The 19,898-nt window shown below is 42.8% G+C and overlaps 1 protein-coding gene across 1 annotated transcript; it reads right to left on the bottom strand.

Annotated features, from left to right (window-relative positions):
• Positions 1-19,329, bottom strand: cetp (cholesteryl ester transfer protein, plasma). Its single transcript, XM_055934287.1, has 16 exons — positions 19,050-19,329; positions 18,793-18,907; positions 18,381-18,512; positions 18,105-18,175; positions 17,874-17,961; positions 17,670-17,739; positions 17,354-17,414; positions 17,140-17,231; positions 16,851-17,030; positions 16,561-16,611; positions 16,198-16,347; positions 16,027-16,094; positions 4,586-4,628; positions 4,426-4,495; positions 851-936; positions 1-724 (listed from the first exon to the last, which is right to left on the bottom strand). The coding sequence occupies exons 1-16, from the start codon at positions 19,189-19,191 to the stop codon at positions 647-649; spliced, it is 1,497 nt and encodes a 498-aa protein (XP_055790262.1). The 5' UTR covers positions 19,192-19,329; the 3' UTR covers positions 1-646.
• Between the last annotated feature and the right edge of the window lie 569 nt (positions 19,330-19,898).

The following is a 19,898-nucleotide window of genomic DNA, read 5'->3' as shown; positions in this document are numbered from 1 at the left end:
AACCGTATATTATTTTATTTAAAAAAATGCACATTTCAGTGGGACACTTCAGAGACCAAACAAGTTGGTATTGTTTCCATTCTGAAGCCATCTTCTATCGATCAATGGCTATCTTCCCAGAGGGCAGAGGAACACCTGGTACATCAGGGCAGTTGGCAGAGGAACTGGTTCTACCTGCTCTGTGCCACCTGAACCATGGAATATTAAATTAACCAATCCAATCACAAGACACGAGCGGAAATACCCTACTGCCATGGTCACATTTAACCCTTTACTTACAGTATGCAAATACAAATCATGTTTCTAATTGAGCCAAGTTGAATATCTAATTCAGCTTTAGTGACAAGGTTAAGAGACAGAATCAACCATGTCAATACAGATGTTCATAATGAGTGTACAAAGACCTTTTCAAAAAGCTTTTCACACATATAGAGTGCCCGATTTGCTATGTGTTTGCACCTGTTCCTGTTTAATGTGAAAATAAAACTAGTAATTGTATTCCCAAGTGTACGTTTATCAACACTTCCACTAATACAGTCATTCAAAACATTGCATTAGACCTCAGTATACTGTAGCCTACTGTATGTGATTTGATGCACAGGGACAGGGAGCGACTGTGACCACTCCCACCATCTCAATATTAGAATCACTCCAGATTCTTCTTGAGAAATTCCACAAGCAGATGATGAGGAAAGGCAAAGTCTGTCTGGATAATCACAAAACCCTACAGACAGAAAGACAGATGACAATGAATAGTATCAGTTCTGTATAATATTTATTATATTTAATATTTATTTAACCATTTTATGATGAGTAAGAATGAAGTGAAGGTGTATGTATGAGTACTCACATCCTGAGAAACAACCTGGGGTTCGATGAGATCAAACAGATTTGCTCCCTGTTTGTCCAGTAGTGCAGTTAAACTTGGTTCTAGTTCTAAGACAACAGGGTCAAAAGAGGAACATATTGTTCACAACAACACACTTACAGTGCATTCGGAAAGTATTCAGACCCCTTGACTTTTTCCACATTTTGTTACGTTACAGCCTTATTCTAAATTTTTTTTTTATTTTTATCCTCATCAATCTACACACAATACCCCATAATGACAGAGTGAAAACAGGTTTCTAGAAATGTTTGCAAATGTATAAAAAGTTAAAAACAGAAATACCTTACTTACACAAGTATTCAGACCCTTTGCTATGAGACTCGAAATTGAGCTCAGGTGCATCCTGTTTCCATTGATCATCCTTGAGATGTTTCTACAACTTGATTGGAGTCCACCTGTGGTAAATTCAATTGATTGGACACGATTGGGAAAGCCGCACACCTGTCTATATAAGGTCCCACAGTTGACATTGCATGTCAGAGAAAAAAAAAGCCATGAGGTAGAAGGAATTGTCCGTAGAGCTCCGAGACAGGATTGTGTCGAGACACAGATCTGGGGAAGGGTTCCAAACAGCATTGAAGGTCCCCAAGAACACTGTGGCCTCCATCATTCTTAAATGGAAGAAGTTTGGAACCACCAAGACTCTTCCTAGAGTTGGCCGCCCGGCCAAAATGAGCAATCGGGGGAGAAGGGCCTTGGTCAGGGAGGTGACTAAGAACCCAATGGTCACTCTGACAGAGCTCCAGAGTTCCTCTGTGGAGATGGGAGAACCATCCAGAAGGACAACCATCTCTGTAGCACTCCACCAATCAGGCCTTTATGGTAGAGTGGCCAGACGGAAACCACTCCTCAGTAAAAGGCACATGACAGCCCGCTTGGAGTTTGCCAAAAGGACTCTCAGATCACAAGAAACAACATTCTCTGGTCTGATGTAACCAAGATTGAACGCCAATCGTCATGTTTGGAGGAAAACTGGCATCATCCTCATGGTGAAGCATGGCAGCATGCCGTGAGGATTTCTTCAGCAGCAGGGACTTGGAGTCTCATCAAGATCGAGTGAAAGATGAATGGCGCATAGTACAGAGAGATCCTTGATGAAAACCTGCTCCAGAGAGCTCATGACCTCAGACTGGGGTGAAGGCTCACCTTCCAACAGGATAATGACCCTAAACAATGACCCCACCCTGCGGCCTCCCGGGTGGCGCAGTGGTCTAGGGCACTGCATCGCAGTGCTAGCTGCGCCACCAGAGTCTCTGGGTTCACGCCCAGGCTCTGTCGCAGCCGGCCGCAACCGGGAGGTCCGTGGGGCGACGCACAATTGGCATAGCGTCGTCCGGGTTAGGGAGGGTTTGGCCAGTAGGGATATCCTTGTCTCAGTATGTAAAATGTAATAAAATGTATGCACTCTACTGTAAGTCGCTCTGGATAAGAGCGTCTGCTAAATGACTAAAATGTAAATGTAAACACACAGCCAAGACAATGCAGGAGTGGCATCAGGAAAAGTCTCTGAATGTCCTTGAGTGGCCCAGCCAGACCCCGGACTTGAACCCGATCGAACATCTCTGGAGAGACCTGGAAATAGCTGTGCAGCAACGCTCCCCATCCAACTTGACAGTGCTTGAGAGGATCTGTAGAGAAGAATGGGGGAAACTCCCCAAATACAGGTGTGCCAAGCTTGTAGCGTCATACCCAAGAAGACTCGAGGCTGTAATCGCTGCCAAAGGTGCTTCTACAAAGTACTGAGTAAAGGGTCTAAGTACTTATGTAAATGTAATATTTCAAAAAAACAGTTTTTGCTTTGTCTTTATTGGTATTGTATGTACAGTTGAAGTCGGAAGTCATTAACACTAGTTTTTCAACCACTCCACAAATTTCTTGTTAACAAACAATAGTTTTGCATGACAAGTAATTTTTCCAACAAAAGTTTACAGACAGATTATTTAACTTATAATTCACTATCACAATTCCAGTGGGTCAGAAATGTACATACACTAAGTTGACTGTGGCTTTAAACAGCTTGGAAAATTCCAGAAAATGATGTCATGGCTTTAGAAGCTTCTGATAGGCTAATTGACATTATTTGAGTCAATTGGAGGTGTACCTGTGGATGTATTTCAAGGCCTACCTTCAAACTCAGTGTCTCTTTGCTTGGCATCATGGGAAAATCAAAAGAAATCAGCCAAGACCTCAAAACAAAAATGTGTAGACCTCCACAAGTCTGGTTCATCCTTGGGAGCAGTTTCCAAACACCTGACGGTACCACGTTCATCTGTACAAACAATAGTACGTAGTATAAACACCATGGGACCACTCAGCAGTCATACCGCTCAGAAAGGAGTCATACCGCTCAGTTCTCTGTCTCCTAGAGATGAACGTACTTTGGTGCGAAAAGTGCAAATCAATCCCAGAACAACAGCAAAGGACCTTGTGAAGATGCTGGAGGAAACAGGTACAAAATTATGTAAATCCACAGTAAAACGAGTCCTATATCGACATAACCTGAAAGGCTGCTCAGCAAGGAAGAAGCCACTGCTCCAAAACCGCCAAAAAAAGCCAGACTACGGTTTGCAACTGCACATGGGGACAAAGATCATACATTTTGGAGAAATGTTCTCTGGTCTGGTGAAACAAAAATAGAACTATTTGGCCATAATGACCATCGTTATGTTTGGAGGAAAAAGGGGGAGGCTTGCAAGCCGAAGAACACCATCCCAACCGTGAAGCACGGGGGTGGCAGCATCATGTTGTGGGGGTGTTTTGCTGCAGGAGGGACTGGTGCACTTCACAAAATAGATGGCATCATGAGGGACAAAAATTATGTGGATATATTGAAGCAACATCGCAAGACATCAGTCAGGAAATTAAAGCTTGGTCATAAATGGGTTTTCCAACTGGACAATGACCCCAAGCTTACTTCCAAAGTTGTGGCAAAATGGCTTAAGGACAACAAAGTCAAGGTATTGGAGTGGCCATCACAAAGCCCTGACCTCAATCCTATAGAAAATTTGTAGGCAGAACTGAAAAAGCGTGTGCGAGTAAGGAGGCCTACAAACCTGACTCATTTACACCAGCTCTGTCAGGAGGAATGGGCCAAAATTCACCCAACTTATTGTGGGAAGCTTGTGGAAGGCTGCCTGAAACGTTTGACCCAAGTTAAACAATTTATATTCAATGCTACAAAATACTAATTGAGTGTATGTAAACTTCTGACCCACTGGGAATGTGATGAAAGAAATAAAAGCTGAAATAAATCATTCTCTCTACTATTATTCTGACATTTCACATTCTTAAAATAAAGTGGTGATCCTAACTGACCTAAGACAAGGAATTCTTACTCTGATTAAATGTCAGGAATTGTGAAAAACTGAGTTTAAATGTATTTGGCTAAGGTGTGTGTAAACTGTAACTGAAGTTTGATGAGAATGTTTTTTAATTTTAGAATAAGGCTGTAATGTAACAAAATGTGGGTCTGTATACTTTCCATATGCACTGTATATCACAATTAACTAAGCATGAGAGGATGAAACAGTACTCACCGGATATGACGTTTGGGACACCTATTTTCTCCACTGCCTCTTTCAAATATTCAATGTGGGCTTCAACCATCTGGAGAGCATAAGGAAATGAGAAATAAAGCAATGTACCACCGCTACTGGTCACTTAGATTGGGATTCAGTATGCCTATTTAATTCTCACCTGCAGTGTGTCTGTGGACAGTGAATCCTTCATTATGGAAATTCTTTTGTGGGAAGAAGCAAAGTCACATAAGTGTTGTTTCTTTACTTGCACAGACATAGGCAGCAGTGTGAGGTACACTGAACAAAAATGTTAAACTCAACATGCAACAGTTTCTAAGATTTTACCAAGTTACAGTTCATATAAGGAAATCAGTAAATTGAAATAAATAAATTAGGCACATGACTGGGAATACAGATATGCATCTGTTGGTCACAGGTAACTTAAAAAAAAAATGAGGGGCGTGGATCGGAAAACCAGTCAGTATCCGGTGTGATCCCCATTTGCCTCATGCAGCTCGACACATCTCCTTCGCATAGAGTTGATCCGGCTCTTGATTGTAGAATGTTGTCCCACTCCTCTTCAATGGCTGTGTGAAGTTGCTGGATATTGGTGGGAACTGGAACACGCTGTCATACAAGTCGTTCCAGAGCATCCCAAACATGCTCAATGGGTGACATGTTTGATGATTATGCAGGCCATGGAAGAACTGGGACATTTTTAGCCTCCAGGAATCGTGTACAGATCCTTGTGACATGAGGCCATGGATTATCATGCAGAAACATGAGGTGATGGTGGCTGATGAATGGCACGACAATCGGCCTCAGGATCTCGTCACAGTATCTCTGTGCATTCAAATTGCCATCGATAAAATGCACTTGTGTTCATTGTCCGTAGCTTATGCCTGCCTATACCATAACCCCACCATGGGGCACTCTTTTCACAACGATGACATCAGCAAACCACTCGCCCACACAACGCCATGCACGCTGTCTGCCATCTGCCCGGGACAGTTGAAACCGGGATTAATGAAGAGCACACTTCTCCAGCGTGCCAGTGGCCGTTGAAGGTGATTATTTCCCCACTGAAATCAGTTATGACACCAAACTGCAGGCAGGTCAAGACCCTGGTGAGTACCTAAGAAACCAAAGGTAACTAAACTAAATTACTTTTGCCCCGTAGCACTCACTTCTGTCATCATGAAGTGCTTTGAGAGGCTAGTTAAGGATCATATCACCTCTACCTTACCTGACACCCTAGACCCACTTCAATTTGCTTGCCGCTCAATAGATCCACAGATACTGCAATCGCCATTGCACTGCACACTGCCTTATCCCATCTGCACAAGAGGAATACCTATGTAAAAATGCTGTTCGTTGACAAGAGCTCAGCCTTCAACACCATAGTAAACTTCAAGCTCATCATAATGCTCGAGGCCCTGTGTCTGAACCCCGCTCTATGCAACTGGGTCCTGGACTTCCTGACGGGCCGCCCATAGGTGGTGAAGGTAGGAAACAACACCTCCACTTCCCTGATCCTCTACACAGGGGCCCCACAAGGGTACGTGCTCAGCCCCCTCCTGTACTCCTTGTTCACCCATGACTGCGTGGCCACACGCCTCCCACTCAGTCATCAAGTTTGCAGACGACACAACCATAGTAAGCCTGATTACCAACAATGACGTGTGTCGTGGAAATTCAGTACTGAGAGAGACTTGGTTATTTCATCAAACAATCATATTTTTTAATATCAATGAATTATTGCAATAATGAAACCATCAGCCCAACAGTCTTGTTCTGACTGCTAGGCTGATAGCCTGAATCATACAGACAATGCACAGTTCATATAGCTAATACCCAGAATGTTTGGTTCCACCACTCCCATATAGATTGGGGGGCACCACAAGCCACTTTGGGCTCATCCTGCCTTTATCTGCCCCTGGCGTTATCTTAACCCCTGGCCTAATTTCCCAGATGCCGGGATGTCTAAGGACCATTGGGGCCTTTGTTCTACTCCTCTCTATCCCAGCTAAACATACACCATATCTTGTCCATGGAATGCAGGCTCAATCAGACCGGAGACATATGTCTCACATGCACCACTAACCATAAAATGGAATGTGGCTGTTTGATTTTTTTATCACAGAGACATCCATCAATTGTCAGCTTCAAGCTATCTCCAGTAAAACAATGTCCTCGACACCCAGACTAGCTGCAGGAAGCTAGAGTGGACACTTACTGTTTGTTAAGTAATTGTTAATTATCCAACAAATCAGGTAAATATGTAAATCTTCTATCAGACGAGACAGCCCACAGGGAGGAGGTGTGGGCCATGGCGGAGTGGTGCCAGGAAAATAACCTCTCCCTCAACATCAACATAACGAAGGAGCTGATCGTGGACTTCAGGAAAAAGCTGAGAGAGCACGCCCCTAGCACGGTCCCATCCCACATTGATGGGACCGCCATGGAGAAGGTGGAAAGCTTCAAGTTCCTCGGTGTACACATCACTGATGATTTGAAAAGGTCCACCCACACAGACAGCGTGGTGAAGAAGGTGCAACAGTGCCTTTTCAACCTCAGGAGGCTGAAGAAATTTGTCTTGGCCCCTAAAACTTTACAGATGCACAATTGAGAGCATCCAGTCGGGCCATATCACCGCCTGGTACGGCAACCTCCAGAGGGTGGTGCGGTCTGCCCAACGCATCACCGGGGGCACACCGCCTGCCCTTCAGGACACCTACAGCACCCAATGTCACAGGAAGGACAAAAAGATAATCAAGGACATCAACCACCCGAGCCACGGCCTGTTCACCCCGTTATCATCCAGAAGGCGAGGTCAGTACAGGTGCATCAGACCGAGAGAAAAACTTTTTTTTCAGGGGGCAGATCAGCTTTAATATTGCAGATAGATTGTAGCTTCCATCAATGTAATTGTCTGCATCACTTCTAATCCTCCATATATATTTTTTCAAATATATATATATACACTACCGTTCAAATGTTGGGGTCACTTAGAAATGTCCTTGTTTTTGAAAGAAAAGCAAATTTTTTGTCCATTAAAATAACATCAAATTGATCAGAAATACAGTGTAGATATTGTTAATGTTGTAAACGACTGATTTGTAATGGAATATCTACATAGGCGTACAGAGGCCCTTATCAGCAACCATCACTCCTGTGTTCCAATGGCACGTTGTGTTAGCTAAGGCTAATTGATCAGAAACATCGAAAATCTCTTTTCAACTATTTGCAATCTATGTGGCACGGCTGTCCATTTTTTGGTCCTTAAATGAAACTGATATACTTTTTTATTTATCACAATTTTCTTTAACCAATGATGGTCTTTAATGCAGAGCCGACAGACAAGTTCCTTACTTTTTCCCTCTTCCATTTTTGCGATAATGCTGCAATTAGTTGGTTGTAATTTTGGATAGAGCATACATTTCCATATGTTTTTGTAAGATGCATGTGTGACACCAGTCATATTTATAATATAATTTACGAAGATTAGACCTTTTTAAAACATTTTTTTTTAAACATACTGTTTTTTTTTTATCAATTAGTATATTTGAGTTTAACCATAATATTTGTTGTATTATTTGTTGTCTTTTCTGGTGGATTAAATTTAAATTGCAACAAACTTTGGCTTGTTTTGAAAACAGCGATAATTGGGAGAGGATTTCCTTTTCAAATAACTGAAAGTGAGAGGTTGTAATCTGAATTAAGGGGAAAAAGGACTTTCTTGAACATAGGGTGAGACATTCTTACTAATTTGCTAGAGAACCAGTTCGGATTTAAGTATAACTTTTGTATGACTGAAGCCTTTAGTGAGAGGTATAATGCATTAATATTTAATAATTAATTGAATAATTCATACGAATTCATATTCATTATATAAATAGGCCCACTTAATTTTGTCTGGCTTGCCATTCCAAATAAACTTGAATATGTTTTTCTCATATAATTTAAAAAAAACTGTTCTCTAGGTGTAAGTAAGACCATAAGCAAATAGGTAAACTGGGATATTACTAAAGAGTTAATAATGGTGATTTTTCCACAAATAGAAATGTATTTACCTTTCCATGGCAGCAAGATCTTATCTATTTTTGCTAACTTTCTATAAAAATGTATTGGAGTGAGATCATGTATTTATTTCGGGATATGTATACCAAGTATATCTACATCACCATCAGACCATTTTATTGGTAAACTACACAGTAATGTAAAAGTTTTTTTTTTTTGTGATCAAATACATGATATAGTACATTTATGATAATTTGGTTATCTAGTTATCTAGATCCTTATCTAATTATCTAGATCCTCTATGAGGCTGTGGAGGGATCCAAGTTGTGGATTTAAAAGAAAACATGAATCATCAGCGTACAATGACACCTTTGTTTTTAAGCCCTGTATTTCTAATCCCTTGATATTATTGTTGGATCTGATTTTAATAGCTACCATTTTGATGGCCATAATACATAGATATGCCAATAGCGGACAACCTTGTTTTACTCCTCTTGACATTTTACATCTTTCTGAGAAGTAGCCATTATTTACTATTTTACACCTAGGGTTAATAAACATAATTTTATCCCATTTTATAAGAGATTCTCCAAAATTGTATGTTCCAGGCATGTATGTATAAACTTCAGTCATACTTTATCAAAAGCCTTTTCAAAGTCAGCTATGAAAGCAGGCCTGGTTTCCCAGATTTTTCATAGTGTTCTATTGTTTCAAGTACTTGCCTTATATTATCTCCAATGTTTCATCCATGTAAAAAGCCTGTCTGATTAGAATTAATAATGTCCGACGATACCTTTTAAATTCTATACGCTGTACATTGGACCCTCTCTTTCAAAGATTGTCCGCCGCCATTGTTGCATCCCCTATTACCAGTCTGTTCAACCTCTCTTTCATTTCGTCCGAGATCCCTAAAGATTGGAAAGCTGCCGCGGTCATCCCCCTCTTCAAAGGGGGTGACACTCTAGACCCAAACTGTTACAGACCTATATCCATCCTGCCCTGCCTTTCCAAAGTCTTTGAAAGCGAAGTTAATAAACAGATCACTGACCATTTCGAATCCCCCCCTACCTTCTCCGCTGTGCAATCCGGTTTCCGAGCTGGTCACGGGTGCACCTCAGCCACGCTCAAGGTACTAAACGATATCATAACCGTCATCGATAAAAGACAGTACTGTGCAGCCGTCTTCATCAACCTGGCCAAGGCTTTCGACTCTGTCAATCACCGTATTCTTATTGGCAGACTCAATAGCCTTGGTTTCTCAAATGACTGCCTCGCCTGGTTCACCAACTACTTCGCAGATAGAGTTCAGTGTGTAAAATCGGAGGGCCTGTTGTCTGGACCTCTGACAGTCTCTATTGGGGTACCACAGGGTTCAATTCTCGGGCCGACTCTTTTCTCTGTATATATCAACAATGTCGCTCTTGCTGCGGGTGATTCCCTGATCCATCTCTACGCAGACGACACCATTCTGTATACATCTGGCCCTTCTTTGGACATTGTGTTAACTAACCTCCAAACGAGCTTCAATGCCATACAATACTCCTTCCGTGGCCTCCAACTGCTCTTAAACGCTAGCAAAACCAAATGCATGCTTTTCAACCGTTCCCTGCCCGCACCCGCTCGCCCGACTAGCATCACTACTCTAGACGGTTCTGACTTAGAATAGGTGGTCAACTACAAATACCTAGGTGTCTGGCTAGACTGTAAACTCTCCTTCCAGATTCATATCAAACCTCTCCAATCCAAAATCAAATCTAGAATCGGCTTTCTATTTCGCAACAAAGCCTACTTCACTCACGCTGCCAAACTTACCCTCGTAAAACTGACTATCCTACCGATCCTCGACTTCGGCGATGTCATCTACAAAATAGCTTCCAATACTCTACTCAGCAAACTGGATGCAGTCTATCACAGTGCCATCCGTTACCAAATCACCTTATACCACCCGCCACTGCGACCTGTATGCTCTAGTCGGCTGGCCCTCGCTACATATTCGTCGCCAGACCGACTGGCTCCAGGTCATCTACAAGTCTATGCTAGGTAAAGCTCCGCCTTATCTCAGCTCACTGGTCACGATAACAACACCCGCCCGTAGCACGCGCTCCAGCAGGTATATCTCACTGGTCATTCCCAAAGCCAACACCCCATTTGGCTGCCTTTCCTTCCAGTTCTCTGCTGCCAGTGACTGGAACTTATTGCAAAAATCGCTGAAGCTGGAGACTTACATTTCCCTCACTAACTTTAAACATCAGCTATCTGAGCAGCTAACCGATCGCTGCAGCTGTACATAGTCCATCTGTAAATAGCCCACCCAATCTACCTACCTCATCCCCATATTGTTTTTATTTACTTTTCTGCTCTTTTGCACACCAGTATCACTACTTACACACCATCATCTGCTCATCATCATCTGCTCATCTATCACTCCAGTGTTAATCTGCTAAATTGTAATTACTTTGCTACTATGGCCTATTTATTGCCATACCTCCTCATGCCATTTGCACACACTGTATATAGACTTGCTTTTTTTCCTATTGTGTTATTGACTGTACGCTTGTTTATTCCATGTAACTCTGTGTTGTTGTTTCTGTCGCACCGCTTTGCTTTATCTTGGCCAGGTGGCAAATTGTAAATGAAAACTTGTTCTCAACTAGCTTACCTGGTTAAATAAAGGTGAAATAAAAAATAAAAATAAACATTTTGCTAGAATTGTTGCATCACAACACTGAATTGTAAGGGGCCTCCAAATTGTTTCAATGGACTGCATCTTTGTATTTCCCACTTGTACACTTGTATTACTTTCAGTAATAATGATATCAGACCTTCTTGTTGAGTGTCTGATAATCTACCATTTATATAGGAGTGGTTAAAACATGCTAATAATGGTCCTCTGAGTATATAAAAACAGTTTGGTAAACTTCCACTGGTATGCCATCCAGCCCTGGAGTTTCCCGGACTTAAAGGCTTTAATTGCATCAAGAAGTTCCTCCTCTGTAATTTCACCTTCACATGAGTCAGAAAGACTCGGCTGTTAATTTAAAAAAATATATATTTAAAAAAAATCTATACAATTAGCTTTGGTTAGAGGAGATGGAGGAGACTGATACTAAAACATATCCTTAAAGTAGGCCTACTCCGCTTCCACTTTCAAAATATCATTTGGTGAATCATGGGTGACTCTGTCACTTGTAACAAGGTCCAGTAAATTATTTTTGGTAGCATTTCTATGTTGAAGATTTAAAAATAATTTGGTGCATTTTTCCCCATATTCCATCCAGTTTGCTTTATTATTATAATACACTGCTCAAAAAAATAAAGGGAACACTTAAACAACACAATGTAACTCTAAGTCAATCACACTTCTGTGAAATCAAACTGTCCACTTAGGAAGCAACACTGATTGACAATAAATTTCACATGCTGTTGTGCAAATGGAATAGACAAAAGGTGGAAATTATAGGCAATTAGCAAGACACCCCCCAAAACAGGAGTGATTCTGCAGGTGGTGACCACAGACCACTTCTCAGTTCCTATGCTTCCTGGCTGATGTTTTGGTCACTTTTGAATGCTGGCGGTGCTCTCACTCTAGTGGTAGCATGAGACGGAGTCTACAAGCCACACAAGTGGCTCAGGTAGTGCAGTTCATCCAGGATGGCACATCAATGCGAGCTGTGGCAAAAAGGTTTGCTGTGTCTGTCAGCGTAGTGTCCAGAGCATGCAGGCGCTACCAGGAGACAGGCCAGTACATCAGGAGACGTGGAGGAGGCCGTAGGAGGGCAACAACCCAGCAGCAGGACCGCTACCTCCGCCTTTGTGCAAGGAGGTGCACTGCCAGCGCCCTGCAAAATGACCTCCAGCAGGCCACAAATGTGCATGTGTCTGCTCAAACGGTCAGAAACAGACTCCATGAGGGTGGTATGAGGGCCCGACGTCCACAGGTGGGGGTTGTGCTTACAGCCCAACACCGTGCAGGACATTTGGCATTTGCCAGAGAACACCAAGATTGGCAAATTCGCCACTGGCGCCCTGTGCTCTTCACAGATGAAAGCAGGTTCACACTGAGCACATGAGCACATGTGACAGACGTGACAGAGTCTGGAGACGCCGTGGAGAACGTTCTGCTGCCTGCAACATCCTCCAGCATGACCGGTTTGGCGGTGGGTCAGTCATGGTGTGGGGTGGCATTTCTTTGTGGGGCCGCACAGCCCTCCATGTGCTCGCCAGAGGTAGCCTGACTGCCATTAGGTACCGAGATGAGATCCTCAGACCCCTTGTGAGACCATATGCTGACACATGCACATTTGTGGCCTGCTGGAGGTCATTTTGCAGGGCTCTGGCAGTGCACCTCCTTGCACAAAGGCGGAGGTAGCGGTCCTGCTGCTGGGTTGTTGCCCTCCTACGGCCTCCTCCACGTCTCCTGATGTACTGGCCTGTCTCCTGGTAGCGCCTCCATGCTCTGGACACTACGCTGACAGATACAGCAAACCTTTTTGCCACAGCTCGCATTGATGTGCCATCCTGGATGAACTGCACTACCTGAGCCACTTGTGTGGCTTGTAGACTCCGTCTCATGCTACCACTAGAGTGAGAGCACCGCCAGCATTCAAAAGTGACCAAAACATCAGCCAGGAAGCATAGGAACTGAGAAGTGGTCTGTGGTCACCACCTGCAGAATCACTCCTTTTTGGGGGTGTCTTGCTAATTGCCTATAATTTCCACCTTTTGTCTATTCCATTTGCACAACAGCATGTGAAATTTATTGTCAATCAGTGTTGCTTCCTAAGTGGACAGTTTGATTTCATAGAAGTGTGATTGACTTGGAGTTACATTGTGTTGTTTAAGTGTTCCCTTTATTTTTTTGAGCAGTGTATATTCAAATATCTTGCGTATCTTAATTTCCATCATTAACAATTAATATGCATAATAATGTTGACAGTTCATGCAAAGGGTTGTGCAAAAATGCATTACATTTGCAAAATGCAAAATTGCATTACATTTTTGTCAAGCAATTATTATTTTAGCAAAGATTTGTGATTCCTCCAATATTGTCCCTAACATCCTTACCCCCTTGCAACAGATGTGGTGTATATACACACACAAACACACACTCTTATACACTCAACCCCGTTCCCCCACAATCAACCATAAGCTCAGATGCTCAGTGGTTGTTACATTCCAGAGCCCAACTCAAGAAAGGACCTGATTTACGAATGCATATACAGTTACAGCTGTTTGAGAAAGCATGCAAGACTTAACCAGTGTCAAGTCCTAGGTGATGGAGATCCATCCCATTCCCCTGAAACACACACACACTGGTCCCTGTTGTGACCATTTCCCCAAGCATCTCTGTGCAGTCAGACCTTTGATTATTTTGTGCCACCAGGGCCACAATAACATGCCCCCGCTCTGATTGTCCGAGTGTGACGCCCTCCCCATGGGTTACTGCAGCCAGTGTTGCGAGCACAGCTTCTATCTCAAGGCCATCAGACTTTAAAAATAGCCATCACTAGATGGCTACCACTTGGTTATTCAACCCTGCACCTTAGATGCTGCTACCCTATATACATAGACATGGAATCACTGCTCACTTTAATAATGTAACACTAGTCACTTTAATAATGTTTACATACTGCTTTACTCATTTCATATGTATATACTGTATTCTAATATACTCTATTTTAGTCAATGCCACTCCGACATTGCTCGTCCTAATATTTATACAGTACCAGTCAAAAGTTCAGACACATGGCCTCCGGAGCGGCACGGCAGTCTAAGGCACTGCATCGCAGTGCTAGCTGTGTCACTATAGATCCTGGTTTGATTCCAGGCTGTGTCGCAGCCGACCGGGAGACCCATGAGGCGGCACATAATTGGCACAGCGTCGTCCTGGCTAGGGGAGGGTTTGGCCGGCCGGGATGTCCTTGTCCCATCTCGCTCTAGCGACTCCTGTGCGGTGCCGGGCGCAACAACGCTAACACGGTTGCCAGGTGTACTGTGTTTCCTCCGACACATTGCTGCGGCTGGCTTTCGGGGTTAAATGGGCAGTGTGTCAAGAAGCAGTGCGGCTTGGCCTGGTCGTGTTTCTGAGGACACACGGCTCTCGACCTTCGCCTCTCCCGAGTCCGTACGGGAGTTGTAGCGATGGGACAAGACTGTCACTACCAATTAGACACCACAAAAAAAGGGGTAAAAAAATAAAATAATTCCAGATTGACTGACCTTCATGTCTTAAATGATGGACTGTCATTTCTCTTTGCTTATTTGAGCTATTCTTGCCATAATATGGACTTGGTATTTTACCAAATAGGGCTATCTTCTGTATACCACCCCTATCTTGTCACAACACAACTGATTGGCTCTTACGCATTAAGAAGGAACTGTTTAACTGTTAATTGAAATGCATTCCAGGTGACTACCTCATGAAGCTGGTTGAGAGAATGCCAAGAGTGTGTAAAGCTGTCATCAAGGCAAGGGTGGCTACTTTGAAGAATCTGTGTTTAACACATTTTTGGTTATTACATGATTCCATGTGTTATTTCATAGTTTTGATGTCATCACTATTATTCTACTATGTAGAAAATAGTAAAAACAAAGAAAAACCCTTGAATGAGTAGGTGTGGACAAACTTTTGACTGGTACTGTATATTTCTTAATTCCATTATTTTACTTTTAGATTTGGGTGTATTGTTGTGAATTGTTAGATATTACTGCACTGTTGAAGCTAGGAACAAAAGTATTTCGCTACACCCGCAATATCATCTGGTAAATATGTGTATGTGACCAATAAAATTTGATTAGAGATTTGATTTGAGCATGCAGATGAGCTTCCCTGAGACGGTTGCTGACAGTTTGTGCAGAAATTCTTCAGTTGTGCCAACCCAGTTTCATCAGCTGTTCGGGTGGCTGGATTCAGACCATCCCTCAGGTGAAGAAGCCAGATGTGGAGGTTCTGGGCTGGCGTGATTACATGTGGTCAGCATTTGTGAGGCCGGCGTTGAAGGCGGCTTATGGTAGAGAAATGGACATTAAATTCTCTGGCAACAGCTCTGATGGTCATTCCTGCATTCAGCATGCCAATTGCATGCTTGCTCAAAACTTGAGATATCTGAGGCATTGTGACAAAACTGGACATTTTAGAGTGGCCATTTATTGTCCCCAGCACTAGGTGCACATGTGTAATGATCATGCTGTTTAATCAGCTTCTTGATACGCCACATCTGTCATGTGGATGGATTATTTTGGCAAAGGAGAAATAGCAGGGATGTAAACAAATTTGTAGCCAAAATTTGAGAGAAATAAGCTTTTTGTGCATATCGAACATTTCTGGGATCTTTTATTTCAGCTCAGGAAACATGGGACCAGCACTTTACATGTTGCGTTTATATTTTTGTTCCGTATACTTGTTAGTAAACTGCCATGCAATCAGAAAGGGTTTTACTAAACCATTACAGTCTGTATCCCTTATAGAGGCACAGTGGAGTCAGTATCACAAGAACAATTAAAAGCATGGTCTTCATGTGATGCCTTTACTCACATATGCAGTTCATATACATGTGTATGAACATGTTCACTACAGTATAGGCGCGTAAATGGACTCACTGTGATGTTGTAGCGATTAGGATCAGTTTCTTCTTGGCGTAGGAAGCAGTCACAACAACCTCCACCTCCTAGACAAAGAAAAATAAACATTCAGCTACTCTTCTTGGACACATTACTGTCTGATGCTAGGTTATCATTTAAAACATTAAAACAAGTGTTTGTTTGGCTGACCATCTCAAAGTAAAGTCCTGGGATGTCCTCAGCTCCGCTGGTCAGCTCCGCTGCAGCCACAGCTCTGACAGAGGTGCCCATTGGGGTTGTCCACAGGTGAGGCACTGACACACTCCACACCCTCAGCACTGGCTCCTCAGAGGACAGAAGCTGACAAAGGGATACAGAGAGACAGGTTTCATACAGGCACAGACAGATAGAAACACTGACTTACCTGTGTACACAATATAAGAGGTTTGAAATACAATGAAACTCAAAACACCACTAAATTGCAGAGGCCAAGAAAGGTCGCATGGTCTGTGGAGCTGATAAAAGCATGTTGTGTCTGTCTGAGGACTGTCCTGAGTGGGTTTGTCACATTACCTGGCTTAGGAACTCTGGAATGGGGGTAGACAAATTTGTCTTAAACAGTTCCTGAAATGAAATTGACCATGTTAAATAACTGGCATACATTAAAATAAACACAGTAATTCAGCTTGTAATGAACAAGAATTTCATTGCCTGTCACAGTGCTACAGTCAGTTTCCCTGCCTCTACCATATTGTAACACACCGTGGACCAAACCCCAACAAAAGTCCTGATTACTGTTTTCCTGATAAATGCTGCCTTGGACACTAGTCCACATGACTTCCACTAGTCTGGTAGACACCTACTGTGAGCTCCAGGCCAGAGATGTTGAGGACAAAACGTCTATCTTGGTGGGCAGCTGTAATCAGGGGGTTGAAGACCTCATCAGAGATCCAGAAGTACAGCATGCGGTCCTCTGTCAGTTGGCTGGGGTCGAATACAGACTCATTGATGACAGCTGTCACGTTGTTGTATTTGGCCAGACCCTGGACATCATGGGAAGACAGAAGAAATTAGACATATAATAACAATTGGTATTGTGCATCATCATGTACAATGAATGTGGATGCTAGATAATAAAGGGATATACAGTACCTTGTGGTATGATTCAATGTAATTGGATGTGATGACAGGGGCAGAAGTTACTCCAATATCCATGCTGATGTCACCATTACTAAGGAATTGCTCTGTGGGAATCAACACGGAGATGTAAACATAGTCACTGACAGATATTCTACATAAGAGAAAGTTTTGTTACCTCTATAGGCTTTGTGTGTTATCTACCCAGGCTCCCCAAACGTGTCCATACCTGCTTGCTCCTGTATAAAGTCAGCCAATATGTTTGCCACATTATTGATCTCCTTACAGATCTAAGATGACGAAAACAGGGACATTGTTTCATTTTATGTTGCAGCTGATGTGACAATGTTTTTGCTGGGTTGCATTAACAAGACAGTAGAGGGCAGAGTTGAGCCATCATTGAGGCCTCTGTCCAATACCTTGATACGCTGCAGGTTTATTTAACTAGGCAAGTCAGTTAAGAACAAATTCTTATTTACAATGACGGCCTACCCTAGGTCCAACAGTACATTATTCTCCTATATTTACCTCTAATCATCACTCACCTGGCTTTTAATAACCAGCTTCACAGTGAAGGTGATGAAGTTTGTGAACAGCCTCTTGAGCCAGCCAGGCCTAAAACCAGAATGTAAAGCACAGGGTTTGTCCTTCATGTCGCAGTTACTTCCCTTGATGGAAGAGGACATTACAGATATACCATTTTACACTATGTGTATAAAACTATCTGGGTTCCAGAACGTGCCACTTACTCCCTGTCTCCCTGCAGCAGGAGATCCAGCTTGTGGAACGTGAGGTAGCAGTCTGATGTGTCTGCAGCAACTTTCCCCTTTCCACAATCTGAGACAGAGAAAGCACATGATCACTGGCAGGAAATACATTACAAAAATGTAAGATAAGATTCCTGTAAACTCTTAGGAAGAATGAGAAGGAAGAGTGAACACTGAACACCACAAAAACAACGGGCAGAAAAAGGTACTTACAGAGTTTGGGGTTAATGCCAAGATCAATGTGCGAATCAATTTCAAAATCTACTGAATGTCCCACATTGACACTGCAAAACAGATTACACATGGCAGTGTCATGACCACGCAGCTATTCAAGGTCAACATACAAAACTTCAGTAGTAGCCAACATGACATTTGGATAAATCACAACATACGTAACTGTAAGATCTAGAAAGTTATATCTAATCATATCACAAACTATTTCCATCCCTCTCATCCTCCCTGTTCACAATGACTGATGGAAGGACTCACAGCCAGCTTCCATATCCATACTGGATGGTTCCCTTGAAAACAGCAGACACGTTGGAGATGGCAATCTCAATGCCTTCACCTGCTATGAGCTCAAACTCACTCCGCCCAATCGACAGGTTATGGATCTCCAGACTGAGAGGGCAAAGGTCAGGAGAGGACATTATTATTGGTTGTTAATTTTAGTAAGAATAAAGGAGCAAACCAACAAAGCAAAGGCAACATTGTTGACATTCAATCTGTTATTGATTGAAAATGAGTGCTTATGCATTCATCCAATCATGTGTCGTATACATGATCTATGGTAAGTGAATACAGGATAAAAGGAGAGCATGTGAGGTAATGGAGGAGGATGAAAGGAACAGCATAAGCGTGTGCATGTGGTGCAGGTACACTGACTGTCGGGTCCACTCACTTGGCAAGCCCATATTTCACCTTTCCAACAAAGATAATAGACTTCTCGTTGCTGATGCTTGGATATTTGGCATGCTGGAATGCAGCCTGGATGACCTTGGTCGTCTTTTCATTTACTGAAGAGAAAATACACAATTTATCTATATATAGACTAAAGACAATACTTAACAAAACAGTTAACTACCCTGACAGTAACAGTTCTAGTGAAAAACATTTGAGAGAACACCATAGGGAGACAGGAATAAATAAGATACTCACAGACCACCGCTGCAGGGTAGGTCAGCCTACAGACAGCCCCAGTGAACCTGTATGCAGAGGCTGGCTCCAGACAGGACCGGGACATCACAACCAGGCCCAGGAACAGCAGCAGGACTGGGAGTGTCATCACACACTTATCCATCTCACCAGTAGCTAAATGAACACTGACTTCAAACTGGATCCCAGAGCTGTGTAGTGCCTCCTCAGAACCTCTGAACTAACTGATCCAGGCTGTGTTGAGCATGCACAAGAGACAAGGGGAGGAAGAGGGAGGGAACAGAAAACACCTCTAGGGAGATGGGGTTCGGACTGAGGCAAACTTGACTGAACTAAACTTCAAAACACTGACCCTGTAGTCTGTGATTGGGTCTCAACCAGGCCAGAGCGGGTTATTTGGGAGTGGGTGTTGTTACGTGTTCTATCTGGGCTCAGGGGGATACTTCTGTACATGCGAGGTAGGGTTATTATCGGGCAGTAAATAACAGATGTACAGACACTTTTTCTAGGGCACATTCTCAGAAACTCCCATACCTTACTGTCACAGAAATGCCAATCTTGACCCAGAATGATGGAACCATACAGCTAAACTTTCGCGAAAATCTTTCAGTTTTATGTCAAGAAAATTGGAATTGTGGTACTATTTCTGCAAATATTCATCAATCATGACCACGTTGGTCAATACAACTTCCTAAGAAAATATGTACTTTTCAGTAAATATGTAGTTACATGACATATATTACCAGTTGCAGAGTGGGCTGGGTTAGAGGGAGCAAGTCTCTATGGACCAAATGTACTAGCTGAACTCCCTAGCCTGCCTGGATAACTCAGAGGAAGTGATGGGGACAATAC

Source organism: Salvelinus fontinalis, chromosome 9 (genome assembly GCF_029448725.1).
Source record: "Salvelinus fontinalis isolate EN_2023a chromosome 9, ASM2944872v1, whole genome shotgun sequence".
Taxonomy (NCBI): Eukaryota; Metazoa; Chordata; class Actinopteri; order Salmoniformes; family Salmonidae; genus Salvelinus; species Salvelinus fontinalis.
This window is presented reverse-complemented; position numbering and strand designations above follow the sequence as displayed.